The 17,369-nt window shown below is 46.7% G+C and overlaps 1 protein-coding gene across 1 annotated transcript; it reads right to left on the bottom strand.

The window, feature by feature from the left end:
* Positions 1 to 433: 433 nt before the first annotated feature.
* KCNE1 (potassium voltage-gated channel subfamily E regulatory subunit 1) lies at positions 434 to 1,010 on the bottom strand. The gene has a single exon (XM_085297726.1). It carries the CDS (start codon positions 1,008 to 1,010, stop codon positions 618 to 620), a length of 393 nt encoding a protein of 130 aa, XP_085153852.1. The 3' UTR covers positions 434 to 617.
* Positions 1,011 to 17,369: the final 16,359 nt, after the last annotated feature.

Genomic DNA, 17,369 nt, shown 5'->3' with positions numbered 1-17,369 from the left:
TTCCCTCAAAAGTTTGCATTTTTTCAYAKAAATTCTTTTCAGTGAGAAATAGAAACCTCTTTCTAAAATTTTATCTCAAGAAAGTGAATGATTTGGAAAGAAATAGGTTGTCTACAACATTGCACATTCTATAAAATGATTATTTTATACTGGAAAAAATACAAATGAAATATTTCAGCTACTTTTTCTTTGAAGAAGCTGGTCTTACTTGAAAATAGCATTGCGTAAACTGTCCTTGACTGTTAATATTTCTATCMTATGCCTGATCCATCTTGGTTTTAATTACAGTGACTGCTGCAAGCATTTACACTGGCAACATTTGCCAAAATGTGCATTTTTCCCTGGGTGAAGCTGATGAATCCACGATGCTTCCTTTGATGGTGTTGGCACCCTCTTGATCTTAGGGTGGCAGCAACAAGGGACTTGTGATCAGGCACTTTTGCAACAGCATGATCATCGCAAACCTGTCAGCTTCACCGTTAATTCACAATTTTTCAGGCTGGTTGAGGCCAGTGCRGGTGGCTCTGCATGGGCAGGCCAGGCAAAAAGCTAACCTCGTTCACACCAGGTGATGTTCAGGTTGTCCCTCTGTAAAGTTCATCCTTTCTCCCATTTTGCTAGGAGGACTTCACCTCAGGAATCTGTGTGTTTGGCTGCTCAACAGCCAGTGGGTTTTCAAAGACACAGCACAATTTGTAATTTTCGATGAGCTTGGCCTGAAAATATGCCCTATCCTCCTTGGACCAGATGTCTGAGGCAATGTACATGTTGTAGGGGTCATGGGAGTCCTCCAGCTTCCTGGCACGGATGTTGGTCACCATGACTCCCACCGTGAAGAAGCCAAAGAGGCCGATCAGCAGCAGCACATAGACGATTTCCAGGCTGCCACCAGCACTTTGGACCTGAGAAGGGACCTGAGAAGGTGCAGAGCTGTTTGTCCGCTCCAGGTAGACTTGAAACAGCTTGGAGAGGAATGAATTCAGTGCTGTGTTGTTAGACAGCATCAACATCTTTTTTTTTTTTTTTTTTTTCCTGTCTCTTGTACTTCTTCCTTCCTTATTTGGGGTTTTCCTAGAAAAGTATAAAAAACAGGGACATTCATCAGATAAATATTCATTTCTCTCTTTCTCTCTTTAATGGCTTCCTTCCTCAACAAGGAAACTATTTCAGGGCAGGGGCAGAAGCAAGGCAACCGGAAGGGCCTGAAAGGTCATCCTCTTCATCTCCTSTATCAAGGCATGGTCAGCTAGGCTGAGTCCATCCCTCAGAAATATTTGTCTTAAAAATCTCTACAACACATGTCCTCAGTCTTCACATGCTGCCATGCTCAACTATCCCAGTTTATGGCCACTCACTCGCATACTAGCCCAGGCCTCTTGGGCTGCTATTTAAAGCTTATGACTTCTCTGATCCCTGACAGGTATGAGGAATATCTTGCTCCTACTCTGCAGCAACTGTTTCCAGTTTTGAAGATGGTTATCATGACTCCCCTCAATCCTCTCTAAATTCAGCTTAAGGATTGAATTTGGAAACCAGACTTTTGTATCTGAGCCTCAGTGTGCAGAAACAACTCTCAAGCTCTGCAGCAAGTACMTCAGTTTCGCTCCTGAAGAGAAGACTTACCTTTCTTCTGTAACTGTCATAAATAACGTACACCATGAAAAACCAAGCAACCAAACATCCTACATGAATTTATCCTAAGTTAATTTAATACAGCTTCCCAATGTGCAGTGGCACACAGAGGGTGCCCAAGGAGTAGGCAAACAGAGAGGTAGTGATTGTCTACCCAGGAGTTACACACTGGAAATGAAATTCCCTTTTATCTTCCCTCCTGTGAAATAGCAGCCCTCCCCCAGGTAATTCACTGCTTTCTCTTCCAAACTAAATTGCTATACAACCTGTGTTTTATTCTATGAGTTAAAGGATTTTCACTGGAATCACTGCGAATCAGGAATCGGGCAGTAGATGGTACCACTGAGGAGCACCTGAACATCCAAGATGTCCGAGTCGTGGCATTCTCTGGATTATAGAAGGTGAAGGGTCCTTTTCCACTTTCCAGTGTCAGCCATAAATAACTTAATAAGGGCAATCCCATCAGCACTGCATTCCCAAAGCTTCTGTGGCCAGGTAATGTGACTGATAATCTCACTACAATGTCTAATCAAAATGTCTCTAGAAAATTAAGACAACGGTTTCTCTCTTTTTTGCCCTTAGCACACCTGAATAAGGTACTGTTATTCAAGGTTACTTTTGTGAGAGCAATCTTGTGATAACATAAGATGGCTGTCAGTGCTTTCTACAGTTTTAAATCTGTGAGGGCAGGCCAGTGTATTACCAAAAGCTTTTCCAGCATACTTATTTTTTCTTTTTTTTTAAGAGGTGCTATATTATATTCATTTATAATACATCAAGGATGAAATGAGCCCTTGGGCAGAAAGCCACTGAAAGTCCTCGGCAGCAATTGCACCCCTCCGTGAGGGTGACATTAATGATGCATTGATATTGTGCAGGACCTCTGCAAAGGAGAGAGTTTAACTGTGCCCGCAGCCTCCAGCTGCCAGTAATGACACTGCAGTAGATGCAATACATCTGGAGGCTTCTTTGAATTGTCTGTGCCTAGTTATAGTATGAATGCTGTAAAAGCAGATGCTGAGAGACAGAGGAAGTGAGAAAAGATAATTGATCTTATAACCTTCTGTTCCTCATAAGAACAACAATTATTTACTCAGTATGTTCTGTGCTAGCAGGTGCCATTACAATTGAATGAAATACATGAAAAATGCAGACATGAATACAACCAAATATACACTCATAAATTAGTTGCAAATACAACTGTATTTGCTGATTTTAACTCCAGAATTGTCTGAACCACTTCAATAGACCTCCAAGCTTTGCAATCATGGATTTGGAGCTGGGTTTACTTAGAAGTCAGACACTCAGTGCAGGATTATAAATTCTGTAGAGAAAGCAGTGCTCTTCCCCTTACCATACAATCTCAGGGGACATGAGTGACATCAGCCCACACCAAGTGAAATCAGACTCCTTCTCTTGGCAAGYGGGTAACTACTGAGAGTTGAGGAGAGGCTCCTGTGGGCTGAGATTCATGCTGCAGCAGGTGGTTCGTATGGCAGAGGGGGACAAAATCCTCTATATAAAACAATATTCTGATCCAGCTTGTTTCTTTGGTTTCATGAGTCAAAGCTACAGGAAATAACATCTTGACAGCTTGAGCTTAATAGTTAAAATCTATTCACATTGCACAGCTGTTTTCAGATCCTTGTAAAAGGAAAGGGAGAGAAAAATGAAGTTTAAACCTTTATCTGAGATTACTCCTCATAAGTGTGGGGAGCATGTCAACACTGTAAAATGTAAAACTGCTAACAAATCATTGCAATAACTTTAAATCAAAATAAGGAAGAATGTTATTGGATCTCTCACCTTACTCTGGAAAGATAGGTAAATATTTGCTCATGATAATTATCAGTAGCACTGAAGACACTTCAGGTGCTTATGAGTTGACATCTTGAGGTTGGAAATCCTCAGCTACCTCCCTATATTCCCATGAATTACTGTACCTGCATGAGCTTTCTTTCATAAACTCAGAAATAGATTTCTTAACTGTATGGAAGTGAAAAAAAGAAAAAAGAAAGAAAGAGGAAAAAAAGAGATAGAAGTGTACACAAAYTCCACTTGTTATGTTTTAACATGGTGTCCACCTTTCCAGTGCTTATCAAAAGCTGACCTGGGGCCAATACAGTTTTCAAAGCTAAACTGAACAGATCACCCACGTCTAGGGTGCACACAAGGAGGCTGAAGGCTTTTGGGAGGTTTCTGAGRGTTGCAGGGTTGCTTGCGCACTGTTTGGGCTGGAAGGTAGCAGGRAGCTGCCTGTTGTCAGAGCAGCCCCATCTCTGTAACCACAGCAAACAGCGAAAACCAGAGAGGTTAAGAGAGGRAAGAGGCAAGCTCTTGTTCCCCAGGAAATCTGCTTCTGCAATCTAAGCAAGCCTAAAGGCCTCCTTCACCACTGCACAAGCCCCATTCAGTTCCACCAAAATCCATGCAGTTACCAATTCAGAGCTGAATTACACAGGATTGGAAAGAGCCACCTGTGCTGGTGGTCTAGTCCATGACACATAGTCACATCTCTCTGTCTGAAATAGTTTTGATTTTTACCAGAACTGGACTGGCTTACTGCTCTCCGTTGCTCTCACCAGACAACTGCTGTCAGCATCAAATTGAGATCACTGCCCCAGTCTCCCTGTTGCACACCCCTAAAGAACTCCAAGTGAAATTGTGCCCACTCCAAGATCAGCAGGACCTGGGTCCCACCCCTGCAAGCATGCACCCCGCCTGGGACTGGTGTCCTCATCCCACAGTGCCCAGCAGCAGGTTTCRGTCTGTGCTCGGGTCACTTGCCCTGCTACTCTGGGAGGCAAGCACTGAGCAGCAGCAGTTTGCTGCCRTGTTAAAAAATGACCTCAGGCAAAACTCTAAATATGTCAGCAAAATCTTGACTTGCCAGTAATTTAGAGGGAATTCCCTAAGGCTAATATCAGCCTGAGCCATAGGCTGCTCTCAGCTATATTGCTGTTCCTCTGCCCATTACACTAAAAACAGATCACATATATTTCCAAAGTAAAGTGATGCTCAGTTTCTCTGCAGCACGCTGTGTTGGGAGCTGCATTTGAGTTTACTGGCARTGCTGATGTACTGCCAGCACCGCCCAAGATTATCTTCCATTAAATGATGAGGGTCTGAATCACTGCTCCACTGGTGGTGGTCAGTGACACAGAGCAGCACCACTGGGACTGGCCTCACCATCTGAGCGTTGTCCTTCCTCTCTCCCACCAGGTGCCATTTACCCTCTTTTCCTCAAGCCACAGATGGATCTCCTTTGGCTGACCTCTTTGTGGAGGAGTTGAGTTTAACATGACAGGCAAAATGCCATGGACAGGGTCTGGAGTTGGGAAATGGCCAAGAGCAGGACTCTAGGAGACAGACCTACACTGTGAGTGTCTGTATTTGGCCAGGTGGATGTGATGCACTGTTTCTTCAGTTAGTTGAGGAAGGATGCATCTGAAGGCAGCTTTATCACCCCTTCCAAAGCACTTTAAAACATTGCTCAGATCAGCAGGTTCTCAGCAGGTCTAAAACAGTGCAATTCCATCTAATTTCAGTGAAGATCAGAGGATCTTGGACAGTGTTTCCTTTTGCTGTTTGCTGGCTAGTATTGTTTGGGATTCTTTAACCTGGAKGTTATTCTTTGCAAAAATTTCCACAGGGATGTACTTTACACAGGTGGGCTACTGTTAACAGTTACTTGTAATGATGAGATTTCACTGGTGTAGAAAAAAAAAATCCCAAACCCACCACCACCCCTATCCCTCAAATACTTCCAAAGGCCCCCATATAAGGAAAAAAAAATCCTAGACCACTTATGCCCAAGTACACCAAGGTCTGTTCATGCTACCCCCCCCCCAGTCCCTGTAGGGGTGGTCACCTGCTGCTCACTCAGTTCTCTGTAGCTTAGGTAAGAGCTGTGGGGCACAGCTGAGAGAAGAGAAGGGAGACTTCCTAGTGATGGAAAGCTGTTCTCTAGAGTAAAAAGTGTAAAATAAATCCCTGGTGGCCACTTGGCTTGTGGTTGCATCTTCCCTYTGTGGCAAGGCTCTGAGGTGGAAGGAGAACTGGACTGAGAGTAGCCTCCTGAGGAGGGGGATGAGGGACCTCTGGCAGTGGACACCTATTGAGATTGCACTTTAACGGTGAACACAGGGAAGTAGTGAAGAAAGATTTAAGCCACCAAGGCCTGCTGGTTTAAGAAGACTGCTTGTGCTAGAGGGCTGTGATGGCCATACTTGGAGAGGACTCAGTTGCTCCTGGAGCTGTGAARCAGGAGATGCTGTAGGATTGGAGGACAGAGATGGATTGAGTGTGAACAGTTCTTACACRTGCAGCAGCTTTCAGCCAACTCAGAGACCATCAGTGAGCACGGCTGAGGCCACATTTCACAGACCTTTCACAATCTCTTCTTTAAAACATCCAAGTGCTTATAGCTACAGAGGGCTGGAGCTGCTAAATGGAAGTCAACAAGACTTCCTGTATTACTCCGGCTCAGTCTGACCCTGTTTTGGGGCTAGAGAGAGCACCTGGAGAGCACTCTGAGCCCAGCTCCGTATCAGGGCAGCTGCATCTGCTGCTGTTGGGGTGTAGCAATGGGACATCACTGGATAGCCTCATTTGCTCTAAACTGATATTTGAATTCAAATAGAGCAATTTGCAGCTGCAGAGCATCTGGCATCATTTAATATTTACTTCTGTCTGCATTGAAAATGTCAGAGCTGACTTACAKCTGTCTGGTTCCCAAAAAAGGCAAAACAAAATGGGTTTGTCTGCTCCAAGGCAGGCTGAAGGCTGCTCTAGAAACCTGGATGCCTCTGCCTCGGACTCGTGCAAGCAGAGTGCATCCAACCCAGCTGGAGCAATCAGCTCCAGCCTGTTCCATCCTGTTGATGTTTGAGTATCTGACCAAAGMTGATTTCTGACAGCTGAGCTTCAATGGAGCACATGCTGTGGGATGTTGTTGGGACCCAACTAACTGTTAGGGTTTAAAAAGAAAAGATACAGTTTTCTGGCATGTAATGTTCCTAGAGGTTGTCAGACTCAACTTTGTAGCTCAATGGGAATTTTGTCCTTGAACATTAAGTGGGCAAATTGGTTTGCTTTGACTAGCTGTAGTTTTCTTCCCTAGTGAGTTAAAATGTGATATTTATGTTGTAGACAGAGGTGGATGTTAAATGACAGATGCTCCTCTCCTGGTATAATTTTCTCAGCTCTCATAAATTTACACCAAGCAAAGATCTCCAGCAATTTCTCCCTCACATCGCTGCTAAGAGCATCAGTAGTAACCAAGCGGAAGAACCTTGGGGAAGCTAGAGCAATATATACCTTTAGAAAATACAGCACAGCAGTGACTTCTCATGAGCTGATGACACACACAGAAAGCCTGTGCTGTGCCAGTGGCAAAAGTTAGCACAGCACTTTGCCTGCCTCCCCACACTTTCTGCCAATGGTTTGCTTCTCCAGTGGCGATGGAGAATGGACCTACTGGCCTCCCTGGCTCATTTCCCTGGCTGTTCATTACAGAGGTGGATAGGTCAGACAACTTTATGGAGGCCGGAGCTTTGTGTAGGACAGACCATACTGCCTGCAGTTCCTGGACACTTTTGCAACAGTGAGGCATCCAGGATGTTGTGATCCCGGCAGAGGCAGCACGACAGATGGGCCCAAAAGCAAGGAGGGTTATGCAGAGAGATTTGCAGTAATACACAAAAAGCATCCACTTTCTGCAGTCCCCAACTTTCTCTAGCAGATCTTTAGCCTCTGGAGATGAAGGGGGATATTCTAGTCAGTCCTCAGATCACCTGCTATTACCCACATCAGCAATACTTCAGGTCCTTGTTCCACTTTAAATAGCAACACTCACGCAGTGGSCATACTCATTTCTTTTCAAAAGAACTGGCTTTATCTGATCACAAGATATAAATCTAGTCCCCTTACATACACTGTATGCATGTTGTAGCGTTCTGAAGTGGGAAATCCAGCAACCCCCCAAACACCATGCAGCGAAGCTTATCCTCCCAGATGCAGCTGCCTTGGGCTTGCACCCAGCCCAAAAGAGCAGGCAAACACTGGCATGGCTGCAACAGCAAACAACAACTGGCAGGCAGAAACCCTGCTGCTGCCTTAGTTCGTCTCCAAAATGCTCCGCAGCACCATGGCTCCTGCAGTCCCTCTATTTTCCACCACCCCAAAACTCTCTTCCACAGTCCCCCTGTGCTGGACATGGGTACAGACCTGATAGCAGAGCGTAGTCAGGTGCAGGGCTCCAGTCCCTCCTGGGGAAAAGAGAGTTAGAAAGGACAGGAGCTGTGGAAAGCCCCGGGGGCTAATGCCTGCCCAGGTGTGAGCAGGCGAGCCTCTGGCTCCCGGCTCCTGGCAGGGACAGCAGCCGGGCTGCTCACTGTCCTCCGGATCAGTGCAAAAGGTAAGAGGCAAAGAGGAAAACTCCCGGCCTCACCAGGCTGGGGGAGGGCACGAGCCCGTGGCATGGGTGCTGTGAGCCGGCCTCCCGCTGCAGGGTGCGTGCACAGCCGTGTGCGGGTGCAGGGGCGGGAGGCGGGCACGGGGCAGCCCTGGCCGGGCACCCCCGGGAGCAGCCTGTGGCTGCTACGGACAGTTCCCTGACCCGAGACTCTCAAGAGTCCATAGCAAACAGGGCCAGCGCCAGCCCCTTGGGTTTGACACTCCTTGGCTTTGCTGAAGGCTGTTGCTTGGATSACTGTCACAGAGGAGAATTTGGAAGATAACTGAGAGAGTAACAGCAATGAAGGAAAACRGTGTGTTTTCTTGCATATCTGTCTGCAGGAGGTTTAGCCTATGTGTTTATTTTATTTATTTATTTATTTTTTGGAGGGGGGATGCAGCCTATGGGATACTGCTGCTTCCCAATGAGGGAGCAGGCTATTAAAAAGACAGGCTAATTTCTCAGACAGGCTCTGGGTACAGGGAAAGGCAGGGAAGGGGTGAGGAATGCTGAAGACTCTGCTAGAGCTGTTTTGCTGGGCCCAAGCCCTGCAAAAAACATGCCTGCTTTTGCTGCCGTTTGAGGGCAAGCTCCTGCCTTTTRCCAAGGGTCTCAGTTTCCTTCCTCCCGGTGTCGGAGTCCAAYACTCTCTAACCAGCTTCTTTCAGATATTCTACACAAGGAGGATGTCACGTTTCATATCAAAATTTACTGTCTTGAAGATATTTGATGTTACACAGGATTTTGGATTTAGCAGAACGAAACTGCTATTTACTGAACTCACAACCCAAGTGTAAGTTACACTTATCTGTAAATAGCTATATATCAAATATAGCTATGGCAATATACAGTTCAATCACAGTACCAGCGCGATCCCCTTTGCCRGTCTCTATAATATGCTCACCGTCACGCCGCCAGGCGTCCGCAGCCACCRGGAAGGACCACGGGGGTTACCACCAGCTCAAGCCCGTTGCTCCCGTCAAAACTCTTCTGTTGGTTGTTYGGTTTTTATACTCCGCTTTGGGCTGAGCCATGCCTCTGCACCCTCCCACGCTGGCCTGGCTAACGCGGGGAGACGGTCACACTCTTCCGATGCACTCGGGGAGAAACGTTTGTATCACCTGTCGGTCCACTCGAGCGACGTAGCCGCTTATCTGAAGCGGAGGCCACGCTCGGGTCCGCTTTGCGCTGAGACAGCGCTTTGTGCGCGGCGGCCGTGGTCAGGCACACCCTACGTTATCCGCGAGCTCCGCGGGCACGTCGCCCTTGCCCGTCTCCTCGGAGCCTGCTTCCATTGTAGGGGCGTCCCGSTCCGTCACGCTGGGGCAGCAAAATTAAATTGCATTTCGCTCTCCTCCTCGCAGGGGAAATCTGGTAACAGATCAGATCATTTCACTTCCTGGTCTGCCCTTCTTCTTCCTATGGCTCAGTACACAGGAGCATGTTTGCAAAGAGAAATATTTCCCCTGTGTAGGCTTGGTGGCCATGCCCTTCCTCTTGGAGAGGGGCAGGCGCAGGGACGGAGCCGCAAGGACGTGACGTGGGCTGAACACTGACCTCCAAGGAAGGCGTTTTGAGCAAAGGCTTAATGACAGAGGCCTGATTTTGTGTCTCCTTTCCGCAAGGCATGGCTCTCACCTGGCACCAACAACGAGAGACTGCTGAGAGCATCTTTCACCTGAGACCGAATGGGGCAAAAGGACAAGAGCACAGACCAAAACCCCTCACACCCCAATAACCATGAGTAGTGATCATTCATCATCGGTTTTGGGGCAGCTTTTGCCAAACACATGCTAAACACTCACAGGGGAAGGCTCTATTTTTGTGTTCGCGTGCCTTCCTCTGCGGTCCTGGGCAGTACTTCATCATGAAGAGCAGGGGGCCGGTGCTGGTGGATCCCTACCAGCGCCTCTCGGCGCCTCCTCCATCCTGGGCTGGGCTCCTGCCTCCGCAGCCACGTGGGCTGGTGGATCCCAGCCAGACAAATGGACAGAAGCGAGCTTGTATGCAGCTCGCACATTCAACACCACCATCTCTTACAGCCTTCCTGCAGCCCACGAGCACCTTCTGCCATCATGGCACTAAAGAAAGACCTGTAGGCAAGAGGTTGGCTTTGTTCTTGTTATTTCACTGCATGTTGGTACTTGCAGTTGCATTTCTAAAAATCAGCATGAAATCTGGGAACAGGATCCTACTAACTCGCATCCTGTGATGGTGGGAAAAACAAAAACAAGCACAACAACTAAGACGCACTTCCCAACATCTGATAGTCTCCTCAGGCCACCAAACACAGGAGTAACCTCTAGGAAATCCATTGCAGTTTATGCAGCTTCGAAGGGGCTGAGCTGTGGGGCTGAGCAAACCAAAGCAAGGACTCCTTTTTTAAAGAAGATTTCAAGGTCTCTGTGTGATCTCACTTCCACTGCCAACATACAAGCACAGCTCCATTACAACTGAGAGCAAGGTCTTCATTACGCAAGACCAAATTCATCTTTTTAGAAGCATCCACACAACTTCTATTTGACTTTGGAGGTACCCGACAGGGAGATTAATTTATTATAACAATGGCAATACACAAAGGCTAAGCACAAAGCCACAAAAACACTCTGGGCACAAAGTTTCTTAGCCCTCCCAGATCTGTCAGCAGCTGATGGTTTCATTTTCAGTGCAATGATGACATGTAGAGTGACTGAATCCATCAGAAAGCAAAGGTAGATTATCTTTGGAAGGCGATAAGGGATATTTCACAAACACAGGAGTTGGCAGGTCATTCATAACCCTGTTCCTGGTGGTGGGGTGGAGATCTTTTTCTCAAATTGGTCTTCATTTTGTTAAAAGAGACACTGAACTGGGTATAAGGAGTGAAGAATATTATGTACTCTTTTTAGTTGGTATTTGTTCATTCTTAGACAGATGGTTGCTGTGGTTCTTGTGCATAAAGAAATTAAGTCTAATATAATAGTTCTGTCCAGGAGATTGTTATCTTTGGCAGTTTCCCATGCATATCATCTTAATCCCTCAAAATCAGGGGAAATCAGCAGGAAGTTATGCAAAACTCTACAAATAAGGGTTTGCTGGACTGGCTCAAGGCCCTGAACAGAAGCCAAAGAGCATGCAGGATACCCTGGTACGGGTGTAGAAGTAACTCAGCTGGTGCCTTTGGTCTCCTCTGCTCCTGTGGTGCCTCACCTGGCCACAGCCCACAGCAGCCACCTCAGCTGCAGATCGCAGCCACCTGCTCACCTCTGCCACCCTCCCTGTGAGCTCAGGGGGACCGCCGGTGCTTCCAGCGCTTCTCCAGTCCCTTCCCAAATCTCAAGGACAACTTTGGATGAAACTGGTCCACCACTGAAGGCTTCAGCAAACTTCTTTGGGATGTAGCCTGCTATTCAGCACAAACCCTGTAGAAGCAACCTCTCAKTGAGAGTTATCCAAACCATCTTGGAGAGGACTGGTTTTCAGGAAAACCACAGCAGTGGCTTTCTGCAAATCAAGCTCCACCACGTATCCCAAGCTGGATAGTCAAAAATGAAAATACTCAGGCTGACATGCAGCATTTAACAGTTCTGGCCAAGACAGTGACACTTATTCAATTGCTGATCTCCCAGMACTAATTCAAGTGCATCCAGTTCCTAAAAACAAGGACATGGACCACCTGCTCCCCTATTTTTGCCCATCCTCTGCTATTACACAACAACAAAGTAGAAGTTCACTTGGCTGTAGAAGCAGGAGCGATATCACAGGTCAGATCTGCAGCTGGTATAAATCGGAGTAGCTGTCGCAAAGTAAACAGAGCTGTGTGGATTTACACCAGCTGGGGAAATTGGCTTGCAATTTGCAGTCTGATAATGAAATACAATTTAGACTGTAAAAAACACAACGTTAAATTAAAAATGTGCTGACACCTGCAGCATTTGGGAAAAAACACTGGATGGAGAAGCTTCCAACCCCCATAAACAAGGTTAAATGCAATTCCCTTTCTGAACAGTAATTCATATGTGCTGATAGAGTGTTACAAAGGCTAGAGGGTTACATTTTTATAATGATGATTCAGATGAGTCATCCCCGATCAGCAGGTACTCATTGCTTTAATGACCAGAGAGGAAAATTTGGTTTAGCGGTGACTAATGTTGCAGTTTATTCTTCCGACTGTTCACCAAATGTCATGGGACGGCTATAACATTAGCTAGAAATTCATATTCATTCCAAATCGCATCTCTTGAGAGCAAACTGCAGTTATCGGCTCTTGCAGCACCTTTGCTGTGCTTCCTACATCTTTTCAATAAGAGCATTTCAGGAGATCTGCAGTGCGTTGTCTGCGGTGAAGGCACCAGCACACTCCCTTGCTTCTACATGGCACAGCTCCACCATCGCCTCTGCTCAGTCCCCGAGGCACTACTGCAAAAGTGCATAAAAATGAGTAGGGCTATCTAAYGATAAGCAGAACCTGATTAAAAAAAAAAAATCTCAATCTCACTCCGTGGGTACATGGAAACCGCCATAAAATTCCCAGACATGTTTCTACTGGCTAGCAAAGTCATTTCACAGCAGTAAATTGCCCAAATCTTGCCAGGGAACGAGCACTTCCTGGGACAAGAACACAGTAATCATGTTAAATGGTCTCTGCCGGGCTCTGGGTAACCAGGTGGCCACATCATGACAGCCACCGGCAGCACTGGCCCTGCGCAGTCAGCAGCAGGGGCACATTACYTGCAAAACATTAGACTCTCTTTTTAACTTCTTTTTTTTTCCCAGCAAACGGGTAGAGTTTGGTAAGTGAAATAGAGGATTTTTTTTTCTTTACTTATTGCACTCTCCTACTAACACTCAGTCCCATGAAACATTTAAAATACATATATATATATGCTGTTTGAGCTGGTAACCATCCCCAAGTCTCCCCTGCCCTGAGGCCAGCTCAGAGAAAAGAAGGCAAGTTTTGCCTCAAGCAGTGGTAGAGGAGCCCGGTCCATTTGCAGCCGTTTGTGACAGACCCCATCACRTTTCTTCTTGCCTGCTCCTGGGAGAGAGGAGCCTGTCTGCACCCATTGCTGCCCTTGCCTCTGCAGATTAAAAGGCCACATTAACAAACAGGAGGAATAACTATATTGTGTGTCCTGGAGGAGCGATACACTGGGCTATTTTGCTTTAGGGATGCTTGGACTGCTTTTTCCACTCTTGCCCGGCTTGATGCTGCCCTGGCACAAGCCATGGGCCGGGGCTGCTGCGAAGCATCTCTCACCCCRTTGATGCCGGCTGTGGTGCAGCCCCGGGGCTGCTCACACTGGGGGACCCGGCACCCCCTGTGCCTGCTGCAGGGCACCTTGCACACCACAACTGTGCTCTTGCCTTTTGTGGCTCTGCCCCGTCAGCACCTTGGTCCAAAGAAAGGGACTGAAAAGGGAGCCTTATGCTGCCACCTGTGGATTAGGACTCTGTCCTGGGAGTGGAGTGACTTGAATTCTTGTGCTTGTCTCAATTTCTGCATTTAACACAGTGATATAAATTTAAACAGCCTTGGAGGTAAGGTGCACCCTGATCACCCTGCAAGGCACTCCCCTTGGAARTAGGTGACCCGGTTAACAACCTTCTGAGGATGCAATCAAATCCTTATCTTTCATTTCCCTTGTAAGTGCTATAACCTCCCAACTCACCATCAGCAAGTTAAATGTAAATGAAAAATAYAGTTTGTAAGATGTTCAACCGTATCAAGTCAGTCTTAGATATATTCTGCACATGCCTGTTGTATTGGGGTCCTCCAAGATTTAGCTAAGGCAAAACCGGATCCCARGCTCAGGCTTGTTCTCCTCAGGACCTAATCTCCTGGCCCACTTGGGGACACACTTCAGTCGATCTCCTCAGGAAGCCACTGAGCAAAGTTAGGTGCCTCCAGGGCTTGGTAGGACCTGAACAGTGCTTGCTTGGGCCACAAGCCTGAACTGGAAGATTGGAGGTCTGCACCGCCCGATTTTTCTTGTCAGTGCTTCTTTCCAAAAAACAAAACAAAACAAAAACCCACCCATGAGCAAAGCAAAGCACAGCTAGGGAGAGGAGGAGGATTTAAAGATGCTACCTGAAGTTATTGCATAAACCAAGTGGATTTACAAAAACCATATACTCCTAAAAATACAAAGCTTCAAGCAAAGATTCTATAGAAAGAGCACAGTGGAAAAAGTACCATAAACATCCATACTTTGATACTAGGCTCACACCCACAGAAGCTCGTGCAAGRAAAATTTTAATCATATTTTTCCTCCTCTTTTACAATATACAGGTATCTAAGTTCATGTTAGGCTCCATTAWAAAAAGCAGAATGACACTTCTTCTAAAGTCAGCACACATGTTGGATGCAGGCTATGGGATGTACCCAATATAAAATGAGCATGTGACTGAGCAGTCACTGTTGCTTAATACCTTGGCTCATTATAAAATAAGGAAAATACAAAAAAAACTTGCACCCTGTTTATCTCTGAGGTTGTATTTGCAACTCACCACACAACATCTGCTGTTGCGGCAGCGAGAGGTTATCAGATACCTTGTGGTACCCATCAGGATCTGAGCTTAGAACCCAAAATGATGCAGCAAATCTGTGCCCCCCTGTGTTCCTCRGGGGCTGCAGCATCCCCATTCAGCGAGGGGTTCCCAGGATATGCCCTCCTTCACTGCCCCATCCCTCAGCGGTGCCTCTGTCCCCCACCTGCCCTGATGGGAGATGGGGGACTCAAGGGAGCCCATATCATGGAAACTTCCTATTTCTGGTGACACGCAGAGGAACATAACCTGGCCTGGCCTCTGGGCTTAGTTCAATTTAGGGCTGTGGGCACCTTATACAGGAAGCAGAGCTTTTCGTGTGCTTACTAAGCATTACATTTAGGTCTCTCTCTCTTGGAAGATTTCCCCTCCTTTTTTTTATTTAAAAAAGCGCCTATGCTGGGGCGCATGAAATTCAGCTCCACACTCAGGGCAGTGCCCCATCGTGAGACATGGGCTGTCAAATCCCTCCCTCCCCTCACGTCATTCCCAATGGCAGATGCAAAGCACCAGGCAGATGCAGAGTCACAAAAACCCTGACAAACCCCCTCCACGGGCAGCACAGGGTTTGCCTTCCTCACGACTCATGAAGAGCTGTGGTATCGGGAAGGCACTTTCTGAACTCACTACTGTTCATTATGGCATCGCTACTTTGTTGGAGGCTTATTAATTCTTTTAACTTCCAAAGCATCAAAAACTTAACAGGTTTTCATTGTTCTCCTTTGGCAATGTGTTGCTTAAGCAAAAATGTTATTGAAACTTTGGCTTTTCCTTCACTGAATCTAGCCACCTCCGAGCGGCACCCACCCATTTTTACCARCTGCTCTCCCAGGACACCAAGAAGCAGAGATGTGATATGCTCAGAAACCAATTTCACTAGTGGCATTGCCAGAAGACAGCAAGATGAAAAATCCCTTAATGGTTCATTGAAATGCTCCCTCTAGTCTCTCAAGAATTTGTGCTAAATTGCTGTGTTAGGGTTGCAGGAGGAGGGTTTTTCATGCTTGAGGAAGTATATTCTCAACTATGCACCCACTCAGAAAAGGGGCCAAACTGTGGGGAAAGGGAAACCCATCCTGAGAAGGAAAAAAAAAAAAAAAAAAAAAAAGCTTTACATCAATTTAGGGGGAAAAAAAAAGCCATGCCCTTGCACTCTAGCACATCCCACCCACAGCTTGTTAACACTTGCATGTAAAGTAAAGTCCAATCTTGGCTGCATTATCAAGGAGTATTTTTTTTAAATATACACCCTGTCTTTTATAGTGAGGCATAGAAAAGCCTTTCTCCAGCGGCAACCATGCATATCTTCCTGCTGTATTTTTTCTCCTTTGAGTAAACACTAGATGTGTGTGGTACGCGTAAATTGCCACCCTTCAGAAATCTGAAATTCTTTGCGTTTTTAGTTCACTAACCCACAGTCATGTGAGCAGGCCAGCTCTGTCCCCTAGGATGTGCTCTCTTTGAACTTGCAGCTCACACCCCCAATTTGGATTTCTTCAGATTCCTGGTGCAGATGAGCATCTGATCTCTCCTTATCCCAATTTTGCACAGATTTGACCACATTAATAGATTTTCTCCCCATTTGGTGTGAGGAAAGTCAGGCATATTGTCCTGCAAGCATAGCCAGAGTCTTTGCAGTTGCTACCTCTGCCYGTGCCGAGGAGGAAGCATCTTCCCACAGCACAGCAGAAGGCCCAGAGCTGCCAGCCTAGTGTACGGCAACAAGTCRGTCTTTTCATCATATGACCTGGACATTTTGGCCACCACAAAACACAGTTGCCGTTGTCCTAACAAGGGTCTGGACAATGAAAGAGTTTAAGACTTGCTCTACKGCATTTGTCCTCCACTCCCAGACGCTCTGGTTGTCCTGGGACCCCGTGGCTGGTGGCACCTTTCACACCACCTCTTGGTGCAGCTTAAGGTCCTTGGTCCCAGGGACTGCTTGGAGAGCCTGTTCAGCTCCTCACTGGTCTTGGCCATGGCCCTGTTCGCCACAAGGTCTCAGTCCTACGGAGAAAGCAAGGCACTGCTGACCCTGCAGGTGCCAAGATGCCTCCTTGGAAAGCCCAGGATCAGTCAGAAGGAGAACAGGGCTTGCCATCACGTTGGTCCCTGGAAGTCAGGCTACGTGAAGGCAGGGTACAATGAGGCCTGATGAGCCAGGCCAAGATCTTCATCTCTTCATCCTTCCTGAGGAGCACCTCAGGAAGGTAGCCAGTGGTTTGTGGGTGAAGTGGTGGCAGACACAGGCAGAGACACAGAGCTCCCTCATGCCTTGTAACGATGGGAAAGAGTGAGCCAGATTCAGCAACGGTAAGCAAGAAAACTGCCTGCTTCTGTATAATTTTTTTAGTTAGTGCATGAGCATACATAGGATATTTTTCTTTTATGCTCAGAATCAAGCATAAGGAAATGAAATCCTGGGGCTGGGGAACGGAAAGTGCAGAAAAGCAAGCACAAGAGCAGTTCTACTCCTCCCAGGTTCCTCTTCACTTCAACAAGTTTCACAGAAGAAAAAGCAAAAGGGTGTGGACTGACTCAGAAGACACGAAGATAAGACAAGGGCACTCAGCTTCTGAAACGCCTTCAAGCAAAGAYGCATGCTGTGATTCATTTTTCCAGGAAACGTTGACCAGATCCTACATAGAGACATATCTGGTCAATCCCATTGAGTCCGATATGCAAATGTTTTGGGAAAAGATAAGGAACTAGTTTCAAACTATGCACCCTCTAGCCTYTCAGCTACCAGCAG

Source organism: Rhea americana, unplaced genomic scaffold (assembly GCF_003343005.1).
Source record: "Rhea americana isolate MKP2758 unplaced genomic scaffold, rheAme1 scaffold_130, whole genome shotgun sequence".
In the NCBI taxonomy this organism is placed as follows: domain Eukaryota; kingdom Metazoa; phylum Chordata; class Aves; order Rheiformes; family Rheidae; genus Rhea; species Rhea americana.
This window is presented reverse-complemented; position numbering and strand designations above follow the sequence as displayed.